Source organism: Pipistrellus kuhlii, unplaced genomic scaffold (assembly GCF_014108245.1).
Source record: "Pipistrellus kuhlii isolate mPipKuh1 unplaced genomic scaffold, mPipKuh1.p scaffold_m20_p_8, whole genome shotgun sequence".
NCBI lineage: Eukaryota > Metazoa > Chordata > Mammalia > Chiroptera > Vespertilionidae > Pipistrellus > Pipistrellus kuhlii.
The window spans coordinates 26,009,153-26,021,729 of record NW_023425584.1 but is presented as its reverse complement, the minus strand read 5'-3'; the positions used below and the strand labels follow the sequence as shown (position 1 = coordinate 26,021,729).

The window sequence follows — 12,577 nt, the reverse complement described above, 5'->3', positions numbered from 1 at the left end:
GAGACTGTCAGTCACCAGGGAAGAAAGGAAATAGAAGAAAGAGACATACTGGAGAAGTTGACCATTGCGAACTGCTGACACCTGTCCCCGGTGTATCCCACAGGACACCTACCAAAAGAAAGAAAACCAGAAAGAGAGAGCCAGGATAGCAAGACACAGGCATTGCAACACCCTGGCATGGCTCCTGCCCATGCCAGCTGGGTTCCTTGCCAACGTTACCATTTGTACTGGCCTTGCCACTATGCCCCTTACCTGTAGCCCTGAACTTTAAACCCAAGGATTAGGCCAAAAAATGAAAAACAAAGCAAAACAAAACAAAACAAAAAGAACTAACAAAACAAAATACAGAAAAGAAAAGAGAAACAAAACAAAACAGCCAAAGATCAAAACAACCAACACCCCTGGCCCTACGCCCTACGTCAGGGGGTGGGGGGACTGCACCCGGAAGCTTTCTAAGGAGCGGGGACTCGTGTTTGTATCTTCAAACATACTTTGCTTAGGATCTGGCATGTACAATCGCAAAGGCAGTTTCTCCAAACATCTCTGTCCGAAGAATCCGTTTGGACATCTGGAGAAGGAAAAGGGGAAAAATCACAGAACAAACTGGCATCATCCGCGAGGCTCAGGTTAGAAATCAAAGTGCACAGTGATGAATGAGAAAACCAAGTCGGGCGCTGGGGCACACTTATCGCAAAAGGGGCCGGGGTCAGGGCTGGGTGGAGGGCTCGGAAATCTCCTTCACAATCTGTCTACTAGATGTGACTCCGTGGGAGGGGGGGGCGGGGAGGGGACGGGGAGGAGGATGATACAGGGAAGCAGGGTGGGGAAATTGGGAACTCACTGCCTAATTGTCCTAATGGTCCTTGAGACGTCCCTTCTGCCCTGCCTGGGCCCCAGGAAGCCAGAACGGCAGCCCCTCAGTGCCAGGCAGTCGGCAGGCAGGGTGCTGGGAATCTTCTGGAACACCACGTTGGGAGCCATTTCTTCTAGGCCCTACCAGTGGGTTCTCTCCAGAGCTCTGGGCAGGTTTTCTCATCCATGAAACAGCTCCAGAAGGCTCCGAGGAGAACTCCAGCATGCTGTTCCCAGACTGTGGATTCATGACAAAAGGGGCCTGGAGATACCTCCTCTCTTCTCTGGAAGAGGGTTCTGTGGCCAAATAAGTTTGGGAAATCCATCCCCGAGCTTCCCTGCAGAGCCTCAGCGCATGCCGGCACGTGAAAGGCTATGCAAAACCATGTAGGAAAGAACTGAATTCTCCAGTATGTCCCAGATTTATTTGACCATGGAAGTCTCTTTTTGAGGAATCCTTGTAACCCTGTCTGGGGAAGGCTGCCCTGAGTAGTATACGTGGGGAAGCTTACTGGGGAGCAGGGGAGGCTAGAGAAGAGCCAGAATTACCAGCATCCCAAAGCTGGCCTCCGGGGCAAGTGCTATGGTGGGAGCTGGCGTAGGCTCCCTGGGGACCCTACTGGCTGCCTGGCACACCTGCCTTTCCTCCGTGACCTGAGTCTCCATCCTTGCTTGGCTCTGGTGGGCACTCATTCTCCCATGTTGCCTCCTCTGTAGCTGCAAAGCACCACCCACTCCCAGCTCCCTGGCCTTGCCCTTCCTCCCAGGTGCACTTCCTTCTGCTCTTTGGCTGCCACTCTCCCCTCAAGTGAGTCCCTGTCTTGCAGATTTCTGGGAGACGTGCCCAGCCCTGTACTCTCTCCTGGACCACAACGAGGCCAGAGACTTCAGGGAGGCTTACAGACAGGGCCAGACTGACCCTCACACCCTGCTCAGGGCTGGGTCTATCTGCCTCGCCTCTCCTTCCTTAGGGAACTAGGTCAGCCAATCACCGGTGTCTCCTCAATCATAGGTCCCTGTTTAACATTAATCAAGAGGTGAGTGTACTCTACCTCTCAGCATTCTAGTGTATACAAATCATCAGGAGCCTCTTAAGCTTATAGGAGGAGGTGGTGGCCATTGGCTGCAGTAGACACTCACGAAAACACTGTGGCCCTCAACCTGGCCTGGAGGATTGGGAGTGGATGGTGAGCAGGTAGCAGAGTTTCTCTGGGCCCTGACATCGTCTCCCTCCAGGAGGCAGGAGGCTGGTCCCTGCAGTGGTGGCAGTGTGTGTGCAGGTATACCTGGCCAATGGGCGGTGGTGGATGGCTGGAAAGTGTGTCTGGAGAAAGTGGGAGGGGGGCTGTAAGTGAACTTGATGTACACTCATCCTGTTGAACAGGGTGGCTACCACCTGTCAATACCTCCTTCTCTGGTCCTTGGCCCTCATCCTCAACCATTCCAGCCCAGGCAAATGGAGGTCTTGGCTAAGGCTAAGACTAAGGCTTTCCAACCAGCTCCAGTCAGGCACAGCTCTTCTTCCTCAGCTCTCAGACTGATGTCCACTTGGGATGGGGACTTAAAGGGGGAGGAGTGATTTTTTTAAGCAGCAGCACCTTTGGGGATGGAGGATAAAGACCCAGGAACTTGCCCAAATGACTTTTGGAATTTGCAAAGGAACAAGAAAAATATGTTTGCCTGTGTCCAATGTCTGAGATTAGCCAGGCTCCTGGAGACAGGGAAAACGTGTGTGTGTGTGTGTGTGTGTGTGTGTGTGTGTGTGTGTGTGTTAGAGAGATGGGGGGGGGGCAGTTCAGGGACAGGAAGAAGCAAAGGGGACATTTATTCCCAATACTGGGAGAATTTGACGTTACTGTGCTAGGAATGCTATCCCTGGGATGCTCTTGGAGACCAATGATAACAGCATATCCCTATGTCCCTGATCCCACACTCAGCCTGGACTAACCCAACTGTATCCTCATCTCTTTTGTGGCCACTGAGTTGCACAACTCAAGGTGGTGCTGTGGAAATGGTCTACAGCATGAACATGCCCCTGGAGTTGTGCAATATGGCCCTAACTTCCCTGCCTGGGAAAGTGTGTTCCCCACTGGCAGTGGGAGGATGGGCAGTGTGGGGGTGGGAGGACATGCTATTCTTTGGGCACTGGCTCCTCAGTGGTGGTGTGGGGGAGGAGGAGGCGGGCTCCTGGACAGTTCCTTTCCCTTTGGCCTTGCTTATTGAGGGTGAACTGCATCTAGGAGGCTGGGTTTCCCTAGAGAAGGTTCATGGGATGGAGCCTACAGCCTTCCTACCCTGCACCCAAGACCAGGTAGCAGGGTCTAGCTATGGTAGCCTATCACCCAGGAGGGGTCTGAGCTCAGTGCAAGTGGGTAGCTAGCAGTTCTCACTCCAAAAGGGACTGACCTGGCACAGAAGCACAGGGGACAGATTAGAAGGAACAGCAGGGAGCAGTCTTCCTAGTGTTTCCTCCCAAATCATCCCCTATGACTATGGAAAGGCCTGTGCCCAGGGCCGGAGAAGAGCAGGGGTGAGAGAGGGGCAGAGAGGAGAGCCCTCAGGCTGTCTTTAGGGGAACAGGGAGGTTGGGACACTGCCTCCCTGTTTCCCCACCCCAGCTCCCTGGCTTCAGTTTCTCCTTTTGGTAGCCTGGGGATAATGCCATGTGTGCTGCCCTCACCCAGGGGAGGGGGAGGATGAAGGATGAGGTTGCGCCCCGGCACTGGAGGGAGGGAAGGGGCTCTGGCCTCATGAGGGGTGGGGTGGCGATATGGAGGGGATGAGCAGGCACATGGGTATGGGATGGGGGAAATCACCTGAAAATGGGGTGGGGGAGCAGAAGGAATGGGGGGATGAGCGGATGGGAAGGGAGGCATGCCGCTGGTATGTGCACAGGGCTGGAAAGAGAGTCTTGTTCTGTCATCATCCCCTGAACCAGTCCCCAAGAGTCACGCACCAACCGTGCTCTACAAAACACGAAGAGAAGAGGAGAAAACAGCAAGAGGAAGTGCCGAGGCCCCTGTCTGACCCAGACAGGAGGCAGTCCCCTTGATTTGGACACCCCCATTTTCCAATCCCCCTAAGTTTTTCTTTTTGAGAACAAAATTCAGTATCAGTGACACTGTTTAAGCTTTTGGCTTTGAATTCCACAAAAACAGGAGGGGGGGGAGCGTGCCTGCTTTGCAACGCTCCCTGCAGGGCTCTGAACCGATACACAACAACAAGGGTCAGAAAACCAGGAAGGAAAACGGATTTTTATAGAAACTGGAATGAAACTGACCAGTCTAGTTTCATTATCCAAGCTAAGCGGAAATGCAAAAAAATCAAAATAAAAAGTAAACAAACAGCACAAATGGTAAGACGTGAGTCCCATTTCCTGAGTTCTCTCCTCCTTTTTATTCCATTCAGGTGTCATCAGGAACCCCACGAGGCCTGCCCCCCTCCCCTCCCAGCCTACCCGCCCCCAGAGTGGCCTCTGGGCTCTGCCCGGCCCCCTCCCCCCTGTCCTTCTCCAGCACAGCTCTGAGGACCTGCTTTCCTGGCGAAATCCCCGCCAGGGATGCCCCGCTCCCTCAAGGGCTCGGAGTCAGGGAAGTGGGTTCCAGGGCAGGTTGAGATGGGGAGGTGGTGATTCTGGGTACCAGGTTCAGGTGCTAAGCAGTGACCCCAGTCCTGGTGAGGAGGGGACACAGGACATTATCTTCACAATGGCTCAGGCTCCTGCCCTCTGTTCCTCTCAGATGGAGCTGGGTGGGACCCAGAGGGTACTAAAGGGACAGCCTTGATGGCAGGACCCTCTGGGAACCCATTACCTCATCCTTCTCCTCCCCACACTAAACTCTCTAGCACTGGAGTCCTGGGCCCCAAAGCCCTCCTCAGCCCCAGCACCTGCCCTGGGGGGCTGAAACCTTCCCTACCTGGAGCCAGGGCTGACTTCAGTGCCACTGCTGGAACCCTTCAAGACTCTAGGGTCCAAGGGGCAAAGGAAGAGAAGACTGGTGTGTGTTTACTGGGGGGAGGGTGGTAAGCATGGAGGGCACAAGGCTAGGCTGTCTCTGGGAGGTTTTCCAGAATCCTCTGAATTTCTATAGGTCTATTCCCAAGAGCTCAGAGCACTATCAAGGCTAGAATGCTCCCCAGGGTCTGTCGTAGAGGCAGAGCGAGGGAAAGGATGAGGGGCTGAGTCTGAGCTGGGAACTTCCCTGGGGGACCTGCTGTTGCCATTGGGACTGTCCCCTGCGATTCAGGATGGGGGGATGGGAAGGGGATGGCAGCAGGTGAAGGGTGGAACCAGGGAGGAAGCCAGCAAAGGAGGCCAGCTGAGGTGAGAGGCACAGATCTGCCTGGCAGCCCAGGCCACGCTGGCCCAGCGCCTTGGGAGAGTGTGAAGGAGGCATAACCTTCTGTTATCCCTTTGTGTATGTGTGGGGGGTGGTCTTTGAGAGTCCCGGGCTAAGGCTGTAGCCAGGAGGGAGAACAGGAGAGCTGAGGAATGCTGAATCTGACTTGCCTGTGGGGAGGGCAAACGCCTCTCTCGGAATCTCCATCGATACTCTGGTGGCCTTTGCCCAAATGCCATGGGAATGGGGCAGCTTTGGCACCTTGCCAGGCCCTAGCCTTGGGCTGCTTTGAAAACCCAAAGTTGATAACTAGATCTCCCTCCTACTCCTGAGGATCCAGCCAGAACCTGTGCTACCCTCACCAGCCACTCCTCCTCCTCCTCCTCCTCCTCCTCCTCCTCCTCCTCCTCCTCCTCCGTTTCCTCCTCCTCTTGCACCTGCCCGAGAACCCGTCAAGAGGGCGCTGTGGGTCCAGCTGCTCAGAAGGTCTGGCTGGGCCTGAACAAGCCCTCTGTGATGCTCATGCCCGCCTGCCCTGTGTGTGAGTGGAACAGGTGGTTCTAAGCTCCTGGGAGTCCTCCTGAGGCGGCCCTGCCTGGCTGGAGAGTAGCTGTGACAGTGGGGAGGCACAGAAAGCCCAGCTTGAGCTCTTCAACCCTGACCTCCCCCTTTGGGTCACACCCAGAGTGGTGTCCCACTGGAGTCCCTTCACCCCATAGAGAGGAACTAGGGCCAGGCAGCACCCAGGGCACATCTGAGAGTGGGGTCCTGCCAGGCCGGGAGAGTACCCAGGTCCTGAGGCCAGCACTGGGGAAGCCCCCTTCTCCCGAAGGGCCCTGGGACTCGCACTGCCTGGCTCCTCGCTGCTGGGAACACACACCTGGGGAACGTTTATCAGAACAGCGTTTGGAGAGTTGCTGAGCAATGGGGAGGGGGGGGAGAGAGAAGGGAGAGAGAGAGAAAGAGAGAGAGAGAGAGAGAGAGAGAGAGAGAGAGAGAGAGAGAGAGAGAGAGAGAGAGAGAAAGAGAGAGAGAGAGAAAACAAGCCCAGAGCCCAGGTCACGGCTGGCCTCCCCATTGTCCTGGAAGGTGCTGGTGAAGGGGTGGACATCAGGAGATGAGTGGGGAGGGCCTGGGAACCTGGGACTGCAGAAGCCCTGAGCCCTGTAGCGCTGACATCTCCCTGGGTTCCAGGAAAGGGGGCACACCTTCCTGTCTACACTCCTTGGGGACCCCGTGTTAGTGGCTGGAAGCCCACTTTTCCTAGAGCCCTCCACTTCTGCCCCAGCCTGTCTCACCCTGCGTTTGCCCCCACGCCCGCCCCCACCGGCCACTTACTTGCAGGAGAGCTGGTTGATGCCCTCGATGTAGTAGCAGACGCCTCCGTTGACACAATAGGACTTGGCTGTCTCGTTGCACTTCCGGGCATGCCCCGACCAGGATGACAGAGTGGTGCTCACTGGAGGCATGAGAGACATACACCAGTGACCCACTGAGACCACCTCCGGGCCCCAGGAGCCACCTCCTGCCCGGCCCGTCTCAGTGCTCAACGCGCAGAGACAGCAGGGATGGCTGGGCAGGGAGGGTCTGGTGGTCCCTCTTGGTCACCAACAAAGCACAGGGACCACCCTGCACCCCTGCTCCGGGCAAACCTCTGAAGGCCTGGAGGGTTTTCTGCGTATGGAGGTGGTGGGAGGCCAGCAAAAACTATTCCCTCACCCCCTCCCTCCCCGCCTTCCTGGGGGCACCACTGCGGGCAGAGGAGACACCACGTGTTCCGTGGGGGACAGAGTCCCAGGGAGGGGACACCCACATCCACGTGCTCCGCTCGCGCTCCCATAGTGGCCGGAAGGAAGCTACCCTTTGAGGGGAACGGCACCTTTTGGACACTGTCATGTCCCAAGATCGAAGGAGATGTGGGGAGAACCCTCACTTCCATTTCTTCCCCCTTGGGGGAGGGGAGGAGACAGCCTCCCAGGAATGTTACAAAGGCCCTGAGCCCATCTCCACGGGCATTTAGGGTCCTCTCTGCATCAGCCCTCGCCAGGTAGCGCTCCTCCTTCCCCACCGCGCTAGCTGGTGCCTCCAGAGGAGCCTTGGGCCTTGGACAGCCCAGGCTACAAACCCGGGCTCCAGGGAGAGGGGACGGGCTGGGACAGGGCTGGGCACGGCGGGGAGGGGAACGCTAGGGGAGGGCAGGATGGGCTTGTGGGCTGCCGACTCAGCCTGCACGTCCGGCTGATGAGCTTCTTTTGATAACTGAAGACAACCAAAGTTCGGCTGCCCTTGCGATGGCATCCAGAAAGCTGATTTCAAGTGAAAATTCTTGCCCCCAATGTCAGTTTTCCTCTGTAAGCTAACCCCCTCGGCTTTGTATCCAGATTGGACAGCCAGAGACTGGCTCCTGCCTCCTCTCCCTAACCCCCCAGCCTCTGGGGCTCTGAGGACCTCTCCTTCTCTCCCTCACCCAGCAGCGAACTCCTGAGGCAAACCCTCTTACCTTGGCTGGTCCTGTCTCCTCAGGGGTATGGAGTGTCTACCACCTCCCGCGGTAACGGGGGCGAGCGGAGGAGGAGGAGGAGGAGGAGGAGGAGGAGGAGGAGGAGGAGAGCAGGCACTTGGCGCCCTCACTGTTTAGACATGCGGGGAGACAGATGGAGCGCGGGGACTGCGAGTGTATACACAGCCTCGCCTCTGTATATGTCTGAAGAGCTCGCTGATAAAACGCAGCGGGCAGGGCCAGCTCCCACCTTCCCCTCCACGTCGTGCCTGCTGCTGGTCTGGCATCCCTAGCCCCACCCTGCCCAGGGCTCCTGCCTACACACACTCCGGGCCCAGCTGGGAGCCACATGCTGGCTGGGAGAGGAGGCCTCCCGCTGGTCTCTGCCTCCTTTCTGGGTCAGTGAGACCCAGGGAACGGAGAAAGGGACAGAGAAGAGAAACAGCTGAGGTGACCACGCCTGCGAATTATAAAATCCTGTTGCTTGGAATGACCCTAGAGGTTGTCCTGTCCTTTGGTTACGCAGCCAAGGCGGGGTGAGGAAAGAGCAGGGAAGTGCCTGTTCAGAGTCACAGTGTGTGCTGTGACAAGGATCTACGACGCCTGGCCGCGCATGCTTGCCAGCCACAGTCCCCTGTGGAAGAACACGTCAGTACAAGACTTGACATAAGCCGATGAATGCAAACCCGATGTGGACCACAGGCCTGCGTCCTCTGAGAGGCTTGGCTAAGCCAGAGAAGTCTTGTCCTGAATCTGCCAGGCCCAGCTTGGCTTCCACTGCGGTCACAGGCCGGAAAGCTGCCCATCGCTGCGCTGAGTGAGCAGCAGAGGGCAGGGAGGAGGGTGGCAGGGACCGTCACTGCACACTTGGGTCTGTCCACATGCCTGTCTGCTCCTCGTGGCCCTGGGAGGCAGAGGACAACTCCTGAAGGAAGCCAGGGTCCCACCTGGGCTGCCCTGGCCTGGGCTGCCAGAGCTGGGTTGTCATGGGGACTAGAAAGGCAAAAGGGGAGGCCAATGGGGGAGCCAGTCACAGGGTGTGTGGGGAAGTGACGTAGGCCTTTCTATCTCAGAAAGAAGTACCTTGAGCCTCTTCCGCCCGCCCCCCCCCCCCCCCCCCTGCGATGGCAGGGCCTTACTATGTCATTGCAGGGCAACTGTAGGCTCTCAAGGCGACACATCCCTACTCCCTCGTCACTGTGTTCTCCTGTGTTTGGGAAAGTGAAGATGACATACGGACTCCAAGTTGCAGAGTCTGGCTGCTCCCACCTCCACCCCAAACTCAGCTGCCAATCATCTGCCCAGCCAGTGACTGCAGGGAACAAACCTATTACCTAGAGGGTATCTTTGGTTCTCTTCCTCCTTTATTTCCACAGCTGTCTGTCACCAAGGGCAATCTTTCTACCTCTGCACGAGTCTCTATCCATGTCTCACTCCTGCCTCCCCAGCCCTGGTCGCATGGTCTCTTCTGTGCACAACTATCATAGCCTCCCATTGGCCTTTCTGCCCTCACTCTTGTCTTCATCTCTAACCATTTCATTTCGTAGATGCCAAAGTGGTTTTTATTTATTTTTAATTTTTAGTTAATCCTCACCCGAGGATATTTTTCCATTGATTTTTAGAGAGAGTGGAAGAGAGGGGGAGAAACACACAGAGAGAAACATTGATGTGAGAGAGACACATTGATTGGTTTGCTTTCCACACATGCTGACTAGGGCCGGGATTAAGCCTGCAACCAAGATACATGCTCTTGACCGGAATCGAACCCAGGATCCTTCAGTCCAGAGGTTGACACTCTATCCACTGAGCCAAACTGGCTAGGGGCAAACTGGATTTTAGAATACTGATCAATCATTTCCATGATCAAAATCCACCTATGGCTTCCATTTGCACTCAGGATAGAGTCCCTCAACTTTTCCCAGGTCCAATCTGGGCCTTCTCACCTCTCCTACTTAATGCTCTATTCCTCTCTTACAGTATGTGCAGACGACACTGGCTTAGTCCAACTCCTCTAGCAAGCCGGTGCCTTCCTGTCCAGGACTTTTAAAATATTAGCATCTCATCTCTGGTCATCTGAGTGTGTAGACCTAGGCTTGCCAATGGCCATATGAGTGAGTTTATACGTGGATCCTGACCCTCTGACCCCCACCCCAAACACCCAGGTTGAGCCCAGAGGCCCTGACTGAAGTTTTGTGACAGGCCCTGAGCTGCAGGAACCAGCTAAGTTATGTCTGAAAGATAATAAATGTACTTTTAAGTCGCTAAAAAAATAAATAAAAATAAATTAAAAAATCACTATCTCAGAGAGGCTGCTCAGGCTCCTCCTTACTTTTCTCTTAGCTTTGTATATCTGTACTTGCAGTGCTTATTCTAACATAATTAAATGGCTGGTTGTGCGATTACTAGCTGTTTAAAGCTTAGGCCCTCCCCTCCACTAGAACGTAATCTCCATTTGGGCAGGGGCCCTGTCTGTCTCATTGACCACTGAACCTTGGCCAATGAGGATGCAGCTTTTCTGTAGATCAAAACATTGTTTCCTATTAAATGCAAATATTCCTGGGAGGTCATCAGGGAAATGAAAATCAAAACCACAGTGAGATACCACCTCATCCTCACTTAGCTATAGTAAGAGACGGATAATGACAGTAGTGGTGAAGACGAGGAGAAATTCAAACTGTCATGCATTGCTGGGGGGAATGTAAAACAGTACTGCCACTTTGGAACACAGTCTGGTGGTTCCTCAAAGAAATTAAAAAGAGGGTTGTCATGTGGCCTAGAAATTCTACTTGTAGGTATGTACCCAAGATAATTGAAAATATGTGTCCTCACCAAGACTTGTACACAAATGATACAGCAGCAGTATCCATGTAGCCCAAGTGTGAAAACAAACCTGAATGACCCTACAACTCACTGATGAATGGATAAACTAAGTGTTTATCCATTACTCATCTATAAAACGTAAAGTACTGATAAATGCTACAACATGGATGAACCTTAAAAACATATCAAGTGGAAGAAACTAGTCATGGAATGTCATGTACTAAGGGGAGGGATAAATGGGGAGTGACTGCTAATGAGTATTTGGTATTTTTTTTTGTTTTTTGAGTCAATGAAAATGTTTTGAAATTAGTGGTGATGGTTTTACAATTTTGTGAATGTACGAAAACCCACTGAATTGCATGTTTTAGAAAGGGTGGATTTTGTAGCATGTCAACTAGACCTAAAATTTTTGATTTAGAAAAATGCCTGGCACATGAGCCATGAGTTTCTTGGTGTAAGTTTCCCAGGTCCCTGTAGAGAGAATGGGCCAGGAGGGGGCAGATGCTATGGATGCTCTCTCTGCTGCCAGCTGCGGCAGCTGTTTCTCCTTCCCTCACGGAAAAGCCTCTCATCCCTCAAGGCTTCTCTCCCACCTGCCCAGAAGGCCCCCTTTCTCATCGATAAAGCTGCCAAAGCTGCCTGTCCTTCCTCTTCGGTGTGTTAGGACAGGCAGACCCTTCGAGTTCAGGTTTTAGCTTCCTGCCATTTAAGGAACTTTGTCAGAAGCTGAGACTGCCTCCCAGAGCTCAAAACACGGTCTTGCTGAGGAAGGCCTGCTGAACGTGTGGAGGTGCATGCGTGTGTGTGCCTGCATGAGTCAGAGAGCACGCATGCATGTGTATGCAATTAAACAGCCTTTTTAAGCCTCCAGGTAATGGACAGGCCCAGAACCTCTCCAGGGCTTCCATGGCCTTGTGACACACCAGGCCAAATGTGCCTGCCACCTGGGTGAAGCACAGGCGGCTTGACATCTGGGACTAGCACAGTCACCTTGGACATTCCCTCACCTGGGGACGAGGCAGCTGGCTGCTCTAATTCAGAAGTGGACTGGACCAAGAAGGTTGTTCCTGTTAAAAGCACCACAAACTCTTTGTCTCCTCCTCCTTACCCCAGCCAACTCAGAAATGTGCCTCTTATGAGTTGGCAGAGCTGTTACTGCGAGAAGGGTGTCCTGTGATTTGGGAAGGACCTTTGAGGCCCGCTGGAACAGAGCTATGTAGCAAAGAGCCACCGGGATGCTCCTTGAGCAGCCTCTGCTCCTTGCCAGCCCTCCCATGCCCTCTCCTGGCCTGCCCACTCCAGTAGCCCTGGCTCCCCTGGGGCCCGGGCGGGCCAAGTCTACCCACCTCGGGATGAGTCAGAGGGGGGCAGGCACCGAGGCCCGTTACCCGCCCTCCCCATTTCCCAGGGTGTGGTTGCTTCTGGATTCCACAGGAAAACAGGGAGCCTGAACATTTCTGCTGGGGAAAACGTCCCCAGCAGGGGCCTCCGGTCCCCTTCAGTGACCCCATTCACCTCACCAAGAGCAGGTTCTTTCCTGCCATGGACTGAACAGAGCAACAGAAGAGATGGTGTGTGTGTGTGTGTGTGTGTGTGTGTGTGTGTGTGTGTGGAGGGCATGGGGAGGGGTGGGTGGTGGAGGTGGTGGTGGCAGCGGCAGCGGCAGCAGCTTGGTGCATAGGATGTCAGCTTCAATGTCAAACTCAGAATCCCAGAAGTTTCTCCGTGAGCAAAGGGGCTTAGAGATCATCTAGCTGAGGCTCAGATGGGAAAACCTAAGACTAGGGAGGTAGAGTAACTCATCCTGGGTTGCCCCTTTGAGCTGGGATGAGACCAAAGCCCTGAATTCTCTCTGCTACTCTGCCCTGCTGCTCTCTGGCTAGGCTGCAAGGACAAGAGGCCAGGGGCCATACGGGAAGTCCTCAGGGCCCAGCCTAAAGCTCTGCTGTCCCGTTCACTAACTGATCAGAACGTGGGCTGCTGAGGGCTGTCAGGAGTTTGGGTGGAGGGGGAGTTGCAGCTTTTCTGAGGAATCTCACAACAGTCCTGAGCCTGAGGTCCCCAG

General features: G+C 54.6%; 1 protein-coding gene across 2 annotated transcripts in view; it reads right to left on the bottom strand.

The window, feature by feature from the left end:
• The window catches only part of NRG2 (neuregulin 2), a 182,072-nt gene that overhangs the window by 17,248 nt on the left and 152,247 nt on the right, over nucleotides 1-12,577 (bottom strand). The window contains exons 4-5 of one of the 2 annotated variants that reach the window (XM_036424879.2): nucleotides 6,531-6,651; nucleotides 50-108 (exon numbers count right to left, since the gene is read on the bottom strand). In XM_036424879.2, the coding sequence (XP_036280772.1) occupies nucleotides 50-108; nucleotides 6,531-6,651 (180 nt within the window). Of the gene's footprint in view, nucleotides 1-49; nucleotides 109-491; nucleotides 569-6,530; nucleotides 6,652-12,577 lie in introns of both variants that reach the window. The other variant, XM_036424880.2, reaches the window with a different exon arrangement.